The sequence below is a fragment of the Selaginella moellendorffii genome, unplaced genomic scaffold (genome assembly GCF_000143415.4).
Source record: "Selaginella moellendorffii unplaced genomic scaffold, v1.0 SELMOscaffold_41, whole genome shotgun sequence".
Lineage (NCBI taxonomy): Eukaryota > Viridiplantae > Streptophyta > Lycopodiopsida > Selaginellales > Selaginellaceae > Selaginella > Selaginella moellendorffii.
The window spans coordinates 1,576,453-1,589,642 of NW_003314302.1; the positions used below are offsets into that span (position 1 = coordinate 1,576,453).

At 41.0% G+C, this 13,190-nt stretch overlaps 2 protein-coding genes across 2 annotated transcripts; both read right to left on the bottom strand.

Moving 5' to 3' along the window:
* Positions 1–17: 17 nt before the first annotated feature.
* Positions 18–1,931, bottom strand: LOC9635158 (cytochrome P450 78A4). Its single transcript, XM_024684522.1, has one exon. It carries the CDS (start codon positions 1,718–1,720, stop codon positions 89–91), a length of 1,632 nt encoding a protein of 543 aa, XP_024540290.1. The 5' UTR covers positions 1,721–1,931; the 3' UTR covers positions 18–88.
* Positions 1,932–4,927: 2,996 nt separating this feature from the next.
* LOC112349668 (cytochrome P450 78A4-like) lies at positions 4,928–5,761 on the bottom strand. Its single transcript, XM_024684481.1, has 2 exons — positions 5,199–5,761; positions 4,928–5,087 (listed from the first exon to the last, which is right to left on the bottom strand). The coding sequence occupies exons 1-2, from the start codon at positions 5,759–5,761 to the stop codon at positions 4,928–4,930; spliced, it is 723 nt and encodes a 240-aa protein (XP_024540249.1).
* Positions 5,762–13,190: the final 7,429 nt, after the last annotated feature.

Sequence of the window (13,190 nt, forward strand, 5' to 3'; positions counted from 1 at the left end):
GCATAAGGTAAACGACTTATTATCTATGAGCTGACCAGCTTCGATTTGTTTGTGAGGTACAGGCACAGCCCTTGACTACAGGCACAGACTATAACACTGTTACCACCAGAGGCTTTACCATCTCACTCGAAAGCTTGAGAACTTCGGTGAGATCAACGGGATGGGCTGGGTCGACCTGGAACTCAAACTTGTGAACCAACCGAGCCGTCCAGAGAAGAACAGTAGCGAGGCCGAGAGCTCGTCCGGGACACACTCGGCGACCAGCTCCGAATGGGGCGAGACGTAAGTCGGTTCCTTTCACATCAACGTCCTGCTCCAAAAATCTCTCCGGGTTGAATTTCTCAGGCTCGGACCAGATGGAAGGATCGTGAGTGATGGACCACATGTTTACCATGGCCGTGGTACCTGCAGGGACGTGGTGGCCACTCAAGCTTACGTCGTGAATCGCCAACCGAGCCCAAGAGAGCAAGGGACCCGGAGGATGCATCCGAAGAGTCTCCTTTACAACGGCCTGGAGGAACACCATCTTCTGGAGGTCAGACTCGGCAACTTTGGATTTTCCAACGATGCTCGTGATCTCATGCCGCAACTTGCTCTGGATTTCAGGATGGAGGACGAGCTCTGCAAGAATCCATTCGGTGAGGAGTGCAACCGTGTCAGTGCCTCGGAAAATCATCTCCTGCAAAACACCACGTAAGTCATAAAAGAAAACAGAGGCAGACTTTGAAGCTTTGAAGCTTGTTACCCAGAGAACTGCGATCATGTCCGCGTCTTCAAGCTTGTCCTCACCATCCAAGGAGAGCAGCACATCCACAAAGTCGGCTTCGCCAACTTTCTTATCGTCCGACTGGCGATGCTCGTCGATGATCCTCTGGACAAACCTCGTCACTTGGGGAACCAGAACGGCACAGCGCTGGAGGATGTTCTGGGGATCGACTGCTTTGAGAGCTGGCAAGTGATCGGCCCAGTTGAATGCACCGAGCAGCTCGAATCCTTCCCTCACCATCCCAGAAAGCCGAGCAGCGTCCTCAGAGCCATCCTCGAAGCTCCTGCCGAACACCGTCTGCATGATGTTGTTAAGCGAAGCTCGCTGGAGAAAGTCCCGGACTCGGACAAGACCGTGGTTGTCAGCTGCAAAGGTACTCATTGCTTCGATCATCCTGCTTGTCTCTGCCTGACGAGATGGTTCGTGAGCAGCAATCTGGCGTGGAGAAAACAGATAGTTGGATGCAATCCTCCGCAAGTTACGCCAGTAATCTCCATAGGGAGCGAAGCCGATTGCTCGTCCAAACAGGAGCTGCTGCGCCGACTGCTTGAGAGGCCTGTCCGCGAACTCGGAACTGTTGAGCAGCTCTCGTGCCACTTCCGGCTTGCTGGTGATGATCACCCTCGTGTTCCCCAGGCCGAAGGCCATGAGCCCTTTGGCGTGGTACCTGTCGGCGAGCTTGGCCAGCTTTCGGTGGGCTTGGCCTTCCATCTCCGTCAAGACTCCAAGCACTGGCCATCCTCGCGGCCCCGGGATGGTCTGCTTCTTCCTCAGCGTTCTCCCCCATGCATTGCCACCGGGAACAAGCCAAGCAGCCAGGATCGCCGAGACAGCAGCTAGAACGAGCACGGCCACAGCAGCAGCGACGAATCGGCATGCATGATCGGTGGCTAAATGCCGGGGGAAGAAAGGCAGAGTGAGGATCCACCAATCGAATCCAGAAGACGACTCCATGATCTAGAGGAGGAGGAAATGCTTTCCTGGAACTCTTTGCTCCTGGTTGTTTGGGAGGTGGCTTTCTTTTATAGCGAGGAGCGACGTTGTTATCCGGAAGGAGAGGTGCATGCTCCAGACGGTAAGTGCCTATAAATTTTTTACTTTTGCTCTCTCGCATTTTTTTTTTTCTTTCAAGAAATTATTTGAGTCATATAAGTAAAGAATATATTTAGAATATTCGAGAAGATTCAAGTTTATTTTAAGATATTCTTTAACCCAACCTTATCAATCACTCGAGGAATTTTGTCCGCGTTAAAATCTGCAAAGCCGAAGATGATTTATTCCCAATGAACTCAGGCATTCGAGGACAATTTCCAAGCTTGCTACAAGTATCAGGACCGGGAAGCTGCCATGCAAGCACTGCAATATAGGATTCAAGGATCCAAATTGTATAGCAAGGAAATGTGAAAAACACGAAACTGGAGAAATTGAATGGTAAAAAGCTTTGCCTCGTTAAAATGTGCTTCATGAAAACACTTTCTTCCATCTTCTAGCATAGAAAGATCTGCTATTATTTCGTTATCTTCTTGTATCCACGCCTGAGGGGCAAAGCATTAAGCCACCACTCTCGTCACATATCACCCGAGACAATGAATTGAGTCATGGGGTTCCTTTTTCGTGAACGAGGTTGTGCTGATTGTTGGACGTCATAATGTTTTTGGAATGAACCTTGAGCATGCCAACTAAAAGTGCTAGAGAGACATTCCCTTGCGCCTAGCAATGAAATGCTGGCTTTCTTCACTTCTATGGCCAATTGATTTAGTTCTTGATGACTGAAACAAGGAAAAGGAAGCCATTTGCACCTTATATATTGCAGTGGATCAGCCAGTGGATGCGTCACGACTCAAGCTTACAAATTCCTCCCTTCTCGAGAGCACCTTTCTAGCATCACTCGGGGGACCAAGACAGCACTTTGTCACCCACGACGATCCTCAGCATCGCCTCTATGAAGCAACGTAAATCAGGAGCAATCATCCCATTAGCAGCAAGAAGAGCATACCAATGAAACATTCAATCAGCGCACTAGACAATGACAATCCATGTACTTCATCCTCTACGTAGAGAAATCTCCAACCAAGTATTTGTCATCAGTACTGTTTGCGTTTCAAGGCCGGCCATTTCTGCAACTCAAGGAGGCCACCTTGCGTACGTGCATTCAACACTGATTCGTCCAAAGGAGGCACACCTTGCTCTTTGCACAATTCCAAACAGACAAAAAACGTACGGCGAGTTGGGAAAACATAGAACAATATAGTGCTCAGTACCTTTGTATGAGTTGTAGTCGATGTCGTTGTTCAGAACACTTCAGCATACACATCAAGGATGCCGTAAGTGTCCACAAAAGACTGCCAATACATTCTATCAAAGTGTCCAGCAGCAATGTTTCTCTGCATTTCAACTCAGGCAGAACCAACATTCTAGAGGAAATAATCGAGCAGAGTAATCAAAAGCAAAGAAATAGCACTTGGTAAATTGCTCCATCTTCCTTTCTTTCCTGCACTCCACGATAAACAGGGCTTGAGGGTCTCTTTATGTCGCTTATTGAGCTTAGGATCTACTAGTGCGTTTCGGTTATGTGTTCAGAACTTGGGATCCGTCATCTCGGAATCGCTTTGAGAAACAGTTCAAAACTACATTCAGATTATTTTATTTAATGCACAACCGAGCTTCTGACCTCCTCGCCAGGCTCCTCATCCTGGGCCTTCAAAATGAATGTGAAAACAATCATGAGGATAGAAACAATTAAAATGAAGCAAAGTTGCTTATCAAAACATATTTCTCATTGTATTCAAAGCCTCGAAGTCGCATGCCCTTAGCATCTCTTTGGCTTCGAAACGCCCTAATCCTGCTGTGACGGTGCAGAGATGAATTGGAAGATGTCAACAAAAGCGCCAGGTGATACAGTCTTATATGCATAGATCCTGAGGAGCAAAGGGACTTCTTACGATTGCACAGCAGTAACCTTGTTGTACAAAAGATCAAACCTCCATAAAATTTGTTCTCTGCGCCCAAGCAACTATCCCTCAGTCCGCCATATGTTGACAAAAGACTCCACTCCAATGTGATATGCCGTAGACTCAGACATTGCCTTGGCGATTTTGCTATAGCCCCGCTTGCGGCTGCCTTGCTTCATTTTGCTAGGGCTAGATCTCATTCGTAGAAAACCAAGATGATCCAGTACGTTCTCTTTGACTTGATGTCTCTTTCTGTTTTCTTTCTATACAGGCCAGGGTGGAGTTTTCACTGGAATTCCTTTCGCAAGTTTATTCATTCTGTTCGACTCAAAGTGCCTAATCTCTTTACCAGGTCGTTTAGGAAAGCCTTTGTCAAGAAACTAAGCTGGGGAATCAAAATCGCCAAGAGGAAGGAATTTGCTCTTGAAAGTTTCCTTTGAAGTTGGATTTGCTGGCTTACAAACAGATCACTAGGAGCTCACTATGTTTCTAGGAAATCACTCTAGAAATTCTACGGATTTCCAATCGAGGCAAATGTCGTGTCTAGGAAGTTACTTCTAGAAAGCACTTCTTTGGTTTTAACACCCCGAGATTTACAGTTTGGAAATCCTTTTGCTTGTGAGACCAAGCAGCTCCATCACCTCTCTCAGAATCGTCGAGTTTTCTTCTTCATCGCCCACCTCATGGTTTGCCTTCCAGGCCACTTCCTCAAAGAGCAAAGAAAGCTCCTCCTCCTCTCGCATGAAATCCTCATCCACGGAACTCGTCTTTCCACTCCCAGAAACGCGCTCCCAACCTTCCTCATCATCATTAGCTACTCGCGACTCCACTTCGCCAAAGAGCTTGTAGAGCAGCTCTTCCTCTTGCAAATACCAGGCTCTCTCTTTGCACGATTCGTTTGCTGCCCATGTCAAGTCCATCTTCACCCTTTATTCATCCACAGCTGATCACCAAGCATCTCTACACCACACCCAAGCGCCATAGATCTTCTCTCGAAAGTCTACTTCGCCCTTAAACTAGTCTCATTATATACTGCTAAGGCACCTTTTCCTAGATGATAATATTCTTTCCACCTTTTCCTGTACAAATACTGTATCTAAGATCAATCAAAGAATGCGCGGTGGAATAGCCACCGAGCTCGACTGATTCTTCTGGGCGGCATGAGCAACTAGTACAGGATTTTTCTCCATTGAAAATATGTCAGAATTTCCTAAGGGCATGTTTTATGAGTTTTATGCGCTGGAGGATGTTCTGCGGGTCGACTGCCTTCTGGCAAGTGATCGGCCCAGTTGAACGCACCAAGAAGCTCGAATCCTTCCCTCACCATCTCAGCGAGCCGAGCAGCATCCTCAGAGCCATCCTCGAACCTCCTGCCGAACACCGTCTGGATGATGTTGTCAAGCGAAGCTCGCTGGAGAAAGTCCCGGACTCAGACAAGGCCGTGGCTGTCAGTTACAAAGGTACTCATTGCTTCTATCAACCTGCTTGTCTCTGCCTGACGAGATGGTTCGTGAGCAGCAATCTGGCATGGAGAAAACAGATAGTTGGATGCAATCCTTCGCAAGTTACGCCAGTGATCTCCATAGGGAGCGAAGCCAATTGCTCGTCCAAAGAGGAGCTGCTGCGCCGACTGCTTGAGAGGCCTGTCCGCGAACTCGGAGCTGTTGAGCAGCTCTCGTGCCACTTCCGGCTTGCTGGTGATGATCGTCCTCGTGTTCCCCAGGCTGAAGGCCATGAGCTCTTTGGCGTGGTACCTCTCGGCGAGCTTGGGCAACTTTTGGTGGGCTTGGCCTCCCATCTCCGTCAAGACTCCAAGCACTGGCCATCCTCGCGGCCCCGGGATGGTCTGCTTCTTCCCCAATGTTTTCCCCCATTCATTGCCACCGGGAACAAGCCAAGCAGCCAGGATCGATCCACCAATCGAATCCAGAAGACAACTCCAATGATCTAGAGGAGGAGGAAATGCTTTCCTGGAACTCTTTGCTCCTGGTTGTTGGCTTTCTTTTATAGCGAGGGGCGACGTTGTTATCCGGAAGGATTGCATGCTCCAAACGTATAAATCTTTTACTTTTGCTCTCTCACATTTTTCTTTAAAGAAGTAAAGAGTATTCGAGAGAATTCAAGTTTATTTTAAGATATTGTTTAATCCATCTTATCAATCACGAGAGAAATTCTGTCTAGCCAAAGTGCGTCAAAATCTGCACTGCCGAAGATGATTTATACCCAATCAACTCAGGCATTCTAGGACAATTTCCAAGCTTGCTACAAGTAGCAGACACTGCAATATAGGGCTCAAGGATCCACAGAACTGTTAAAATGTGCCATTCCGCATTTAAACCTTGATCAAAGGAAGTTTGTTACCGGCAGAAAACTGTAGAGGCTTTTTTTATTTTCTTAGCAACTTTCCTCCTCACGAAAGGTCTGCTATTATTTAGTTATCTTGTCTGCTGCTTGTATCCACGCCTGAGGGGCAAAGCATTAAGCCACCACTCTCGTACTCGAGATGATGAATTGAGTCATGGGGTTTCTTTTTCGTGCACTGATTGTTGAACGTCATAAGGTTTTTAGAATGAACCCTGAGCATGGCAACTGAAAGTGCTGGAGAGACATTGCTTTGCTCCTAGCAATGAAATGCTAGCTTTCTTCACTTCCATGGCCAATTGATTTAGTTTTTGATGACTGAAACAAGGAAAAGGAAGCCATTTGCACCTTATATATTGCAGTGCAGTGGGTGTGTCACGACTCAAGCTTATAAATTCGTCTCTTCTCGAGAGCACCCTTCTAGAATCACTCGGGGACCAAGACAGAACTTTGTCACCCACGACAATCCTCAGCATGGCCTCTATGAAGCAATCAGGACCAATCATCCCATTAGCGGCAGGAAGAGCATACCACTGAAACATTCAATCAGCACACGGAAAGAATTAGACAATGACAAGCCATGTACTTCATCCTCTACATAGAGAAATCTCCAACCAAGTATTTTTCATTCGTTACTGTTTACGTTTCAAATCCAGTCCTTTTGCATACGTGCAGTCAACACTGATTTGTCCAAAGGAGGCACACCTTGCTGTTTAAACAGACAAAAAACGTATTGCAAGTAGGCGAAACATAGAACATATAGTGCTCAGTACCTTTGTATGAGTTGTAGTCGATCTCGTTGTTCCAAACATGCACTTCAACATACACATCAAGGATTGCGTAAGTGTAGTATCGACCACAAGAGACTGCCAAATACATTCTATCATAGTGTCTAGCGGCAATGCTTCTCTGCATCTCAACTTGGGCAGAACCAGCATTATAGAGGAAATAGTTGATCAAAAGCAAAGAAATAGCACCTGGTAAAGTGCTCCATCTTCCTTTTCTTTCCTGCACTCCACAATAAACAGGCAGAACTGGGCCTTGAGGGTCTCTTTATGTCGCTTATTGAGGATAGAAACAATGAAAATGAAGCAAAGTTGCTTATCAAAACATATTTCTTGTTGTATTGGTGGCCAAATCATTCTCTTGAAGGCGCGCTTGCAGCATCTCTTTTGCTTCGAAACGCCCTGGATAGGTGAGTGTAATCCTGCTGTGACGGTGCAGAGATGCATTGGAACATGTCAACAAGCACGAGGTGATATGGTCTTATATGCGTCGATCCTGAGGAGCAAAGGGGAGCAAAGGGCTTCTTACGATTGCACAGCACTAACCTTGTTGTACAAAAGATCAGCAGCGTTTCACTTTTCATGAGACCTCCATAAAATTTGTTCTCTGCGCCCAAGCAATTCTCAATGGATCCCTCCGTTTTGATAGGGCTAGATCTTTTAATTTCTGGTTGCATTCGTAGCAGTACGCTCTCTTTGACTTGATGTCTCTTTCTATACAGTGGAGTTTTCATTGGAATTCCTTTCGCGATTGCAAGTTTAAAGTTCCTTCTTTCTTTGTCGGCTGGGGAACGCGATCAAAATCGTCACTGTTGATAGTCTAGAGAAAGTTTCCTTTGGACTAAGTTGGATTTGCTGGCTTACAAACAGATCCTTACGAGCTCATTATGTTTGTAAGAAATCAGAAATTCTACGGGTTTCCAATCGAGGCAAGATTGCAATCCATTTGATTTTCTTGTCTTACTGCTAGAAAGCACTTCTTTGGTTTTAACACCTCTAGATGAGATTTACAGTTTGGAAATCCTTTTGCTTGTGAGACCAAGCAGCTCCATCACCTCTCTTAGAATCGTCGAGTTTTCTTCTTCATCGCCCACCTCATGGTTTGCCTTCCAGGCCACTTCCTCAAAGAGCGAAGAAAGCTCCTCCTCCTCTCGCATGAACTCCTCATCCACGGAACTCGTCTTTCCACTCCCAGAAACGGGCTCCCAGCCTTCCTCATCATCATTAGCTACTCGCGACTCCACTTCGCCAAAGAGCTTGTAGAGCAGCTCTTCCTCTTGCAAATACCAGGCTCTCTCTTTGCACGATTCGTTTGCTGCCCATGTGAAGTCCATCTTCACTCCTTCATTCATCCATGGCTGATCACCAAGCATCTCTACAGCCATAGATCTTCTCTCGAAAGGTTAGTTAGCCCTTAACCTAACCTCGTTATAACCTTTTCCTAGATGAAAAGATTCTCTCTACCTTCTCTTTTACAAATATGTGTTTAGTATAAGTTTTTTTGTAGCGATGGAGATGGTGTCAAGGAACTGACCTTATATCTAAAATCAATTAAAGAGGTTCATTACTACTGGCAATTCTTTGATCAACTTCGCTGGCCTTTTGGCTCGGACCTTTAATGAACCTTACAAACTTATATACCTGGATGTCTGGAAAGGTGCTCAGCAGACTTCTGTCCAGCAGTGAGTCACAGTGTGAGAAGTTCCTGGCTCCAGTACCAAGGGCTGGATCTCCATAGCCCGGTAGCAATTGGAGCCGAGACTACCTCACTAAGCTGTCCCTCAGCTTCTAAGTAACAGATGACACCTTTCCTTGAATCAATATTAATAGTTTTAACAATTTAGAAATCTATCTCTTTAAAAAAAAACAACTGTTTTTTTAATTAGAATATACTGCATGATACCATATATACAGATGACAAATTATAATTACCCAACATGATAAATTATATGAAAAACATCTACATTTCCCCTAGGAGAGTCTTTCCTTTACTATATACATAACACTTCAAGGTGGAAGAAGATTTCTAGGAAAGATATTACTTGATTTCTAGAAAATATTTAAAGATTTACTAAATATTTATTGATGTTAGTGCATAGAATATGGAAATGGAATATAAAAAATCAGCATATCAATTAGCCCAAAAACCTTAACTTATATATAGGGGATTGAAACCAATCTAATCTGACAGTATTAAAATTAGTGTACAGCCATTAATATTAATATGTAGCATAATAACTCACTTAGACCTTATATCATCCCTTCTCTTAGAAGGATAGAAAACAATTAAGGTTTTTTAGTTGATAGGTTGGGATCTGGAGGAATATTAAGAGAAGGGACCAATGGATTTATATATAGTATTAATTATTCTTGATCCCTTTGTATGAAGTATTTTAGCTAATATACATGCACAATTTCTAGAGGACCAATTTGTTGAACATCATTCCGAACCTCATAAACTTGCAGTCCAATTAACACCCAATACGGTCCCTTCCACTAAACAAGAAGCCCCTTAGATAAACCACGTACTATAAGATTGGGAAGCAATAGATTGTCAAAAACGCTTTATTAGATCAAATGCCATCAATTCAAATGGATAGAAAATTGCAATTTCAATTGTCCTTTTGCAGCATGAGGGAGAGTATTACGAGTTTAGCACCAAATGCAATTATGCATATACCAAATAACATCACATAATATATCCAGCTAATAGAAAGACTTATGTAGCTTTTCAGTTATGATATCCTATAGACCTGATTAGAAAAGGAGAATCATGGTAAGTGTGAAGAAAGCATAGAAAAAAAATCAAAAACACCGTTAGACATAAATGATTTTTAGAATCTGTCCTCATAAAATAAACAAAGTTGTCTTCAAGGTGATATTGAAAATATAAATACGAAAATTGTAAGTCACCATCAAGTGATATAGGATTTTCAAAAATATTGCAAAGCCTTTAGATCCACGGCTCAACTTTTTAAGCCTCACAAATGTTGTCAAGAGAAAGTAAATTTTGTTCCACACCTTGTGAACATTAAATATCAAGTATAATAACTGCTTAAGGCATAGAATCCTCATCTAAAAATTCTACAGATGCTAGAATAACAAGTTTGTAAGAAATATGAGAAGAAAATAAAGAAGGAAAATGAGTTTGAGAAAAGGCATTAGCATCAGCTATAGAATTCCCCGAGCAATGAACAACATCAAAATCATATATTTAAAGCTTCAAAACCCACTAAGTAATACAATTAAGTTCTTCTACTTCAATAATGAAGTAATTGCAATATGATCACCTTTTAGCAATGTATGACAATTATGTAGATATGTATGAAGTTTCTCAAAACCCCAAATTACTACTAAACACTCCTTTTCTATTGTGGAGTAGTTCACCTTTGCTAATTGTAATGTACGGCTAATATATGTAATAAGATAGCATTAACCAAACATACTCGGGCTTTCTTCTATCAAAATACCTCCAAGATCAATATCAAAAGTATTCACGTGCAAAATGAAAAATTGAGTGTAGTTAGGATATGCCAAAACTAAAGGAGTTGTTAATAGTTCTTTGAGATTTATAAATGTTGGCTCACAATTCACGAATTAGATGAAAAATGATGTTATCAACTTCAATAATACTCGCAACAGTGTAGTATAACTAAAAAGATGATCAACAAAATGGTTGAGATATTACACTTTATCTAAGAAGCATTGCACATCATTCATACATTTTGGAGTACGGAGCTTAAAAACAACCATAAGTACATCATGATTAACTTGCAAACCTTTATGAAAAATATAATACCCAAAATATATCATGTCTTTGGACCTAAACATGCACTTCAACCGCTTCAACTTTAAACCAACTTTCCGTAGTGAATCCTAACACTTTACAAACATTATGGATGTGTTCCTCCCATATCCCCTTCGAGTGAATTAAGACATCATCAATAATCATCTTTGACATATCATAAAAAACCTCATCCATCATTTACTAAAAAGTCACTAAAGTATCACTAAAACCTCGTATAAACCAAATGGTATATTAAAAGTAGTTTTAGAAATATCTTCTTTAGCCATTAGCACTTGCTAGTAACTAAAAGTAAAATTTAACTTGGTAAACTAATAACTTCTCCCTAGACGATCCAAGAGATCAGTAGTGTGAGGAAGAGGGTACACATTTAAGATTGTCACTTTGTTAAACAAATGATAGTCAATGCAGAATTGAATATTCCCATTAAGTTTCATCATGATTTTTTTTGGTAACTAACGACGAATAAAAACCTTGATTGGATAAACATCCCTAGTTAGAATAGGATGATGTATTGCAATCTTACCTAAATAATAGGTCAAATTTAAAGAGATCGGTGTACTCCTTCATAAACGAATTAATCGTTGCAACACAAAGACTGTTGGAGGGATTTGAAAAAGGAATAAAGGAACAACATAGAAACATAAAAGGAATTAATAAAGAGATAAAAGTGATGGAAGCAAAAGTAGAAGTAAAGGGACAAAGAAGAATAAAAGTGAGAGGAATGGAAAAAATATAAAAAAGTATGAGACAAGGGGGAAAATCTTTAAAGTTACACTTAACATTATTATGCCGTAACCAATCTATACCAAGGATGAGATTAAAAACTTGACTTAACACCACCCACAATAACTGCACCTTAAGCTCAAAATTGCCCATATGCACAATTAGGTCCGCCTCATCTTGTGCACATGTGTATATATAACTATTGCTATAAAAAATGAAAATTGGCTTTGCCACAGGACCAAATGTAAATGGCAATTTATGGCAATAGAAAAAGCAATAGAAGATAAACTCAAGCCTTTATCAATCAATACAAAGAATAATATGGGATATTTTGTTATAAAAATAAACTTAGAAAGTAAACACTAAATAAACTAGTGTCGAGTGAACCCTTTAAAGATACTTCTAATGGAGGGATTATTAACTTATTTGCGTAAAGACCCTTTACTACCCTTGTGACTCTTTGTTTCTCAAAAGTATCTTCGTGTCCAGACCTTCTACTATAGCAACATTAAGAGGACGTAGTTGATGCCAAAGTCTCCATCCAATAAATGAAAGTCACTAATTTGGAAAACGCTGACAACTTTCCATCACACACTTAATAGTGGATATTATGGCTATGACCACATCCTCGCCCTTGTCCATGAACTTGGGCAGCAACAACATCAACCTCCGTTAGAACATGACTATCTCCCATAGAAGAACATGCAACATGCCTAGGTAATATATTAATTATAAGAATATAGCATATACATTGTCTATTTAAATAGTTAAATAGTTAAATTTATTATATCTATTTCTATATATAAGCACAATTAATATATCTATTCCTATATCCCAAATACTCATATTGATGGAGGTGAATTATATTGCAATTTGTCCTTGGAGGGCAAAAGTTTTTAATAATGCTTTACTTAGTGTTTAGGATTATACTTTTGTTCTTATTCCTTTATTCTCTTTTAGATCTTGATCTGTATTAAATTTTTGCTATATCTAAGATTTTAGTCATTAAATTTATTCTTCTTTTTCAATTTTTATTACATTCTCTTGTTTTGCCATGTTATACCATCATCGATCTAGGAGTATATCACTTAAAGTTGCTAACGATTCTACCTTTTGGTGTTATGATATTGGTGCAACAGCCATCTTTGGTGTGTTACTGTCACTAACTTCCATAAGATATAATTACATAGTGTCTCATATTCTTGGTATATTATCATCTCTCACTAATTTAGAGTGTGATCGTGACATTGGTTGGAAAGGTATAAATGATGCAGTTTGATTCTTAGAAGATGTTCAAGGATTGGGTTTATAAGAAAATAATGTATACATGTTTGAGTTGATTTTGGATTGTGATAAGGGATTTAATTATTATGAAGATAGCTTTGAAGACAAGTTAATGATTTTATGGAGTAGGTGCCATTTTTTTAATCTACCATTTGATCCTTTCTTTTTTACTTTCTACTATTTTTTAACCTTTTTTTATTTTCCTGCCTTTGCCACATTTTTTTCCCTTATCTTTAATATTTCCATTTCCTAGGATATTAACCATTTGTGGCTTTTATGATTTTCATTTTTAATTTGGTGTTGAGTTTAGTGTTTTTTGTCCTCCTTATACTAATTTAAATATTGACTATGTGCATGAAGCTGAGAATCATAAAGCTGAGAATCTTAACTATAGTATTATAGTATTTTCTCTGATGTTTTAAACTTATTTGCTCCTAATGCTTCAAACTTATTTGCTCCTAATGCTGGAGTAAGAATGAGTGGATATAGTAGTGAATTGAAGACGAATGAGA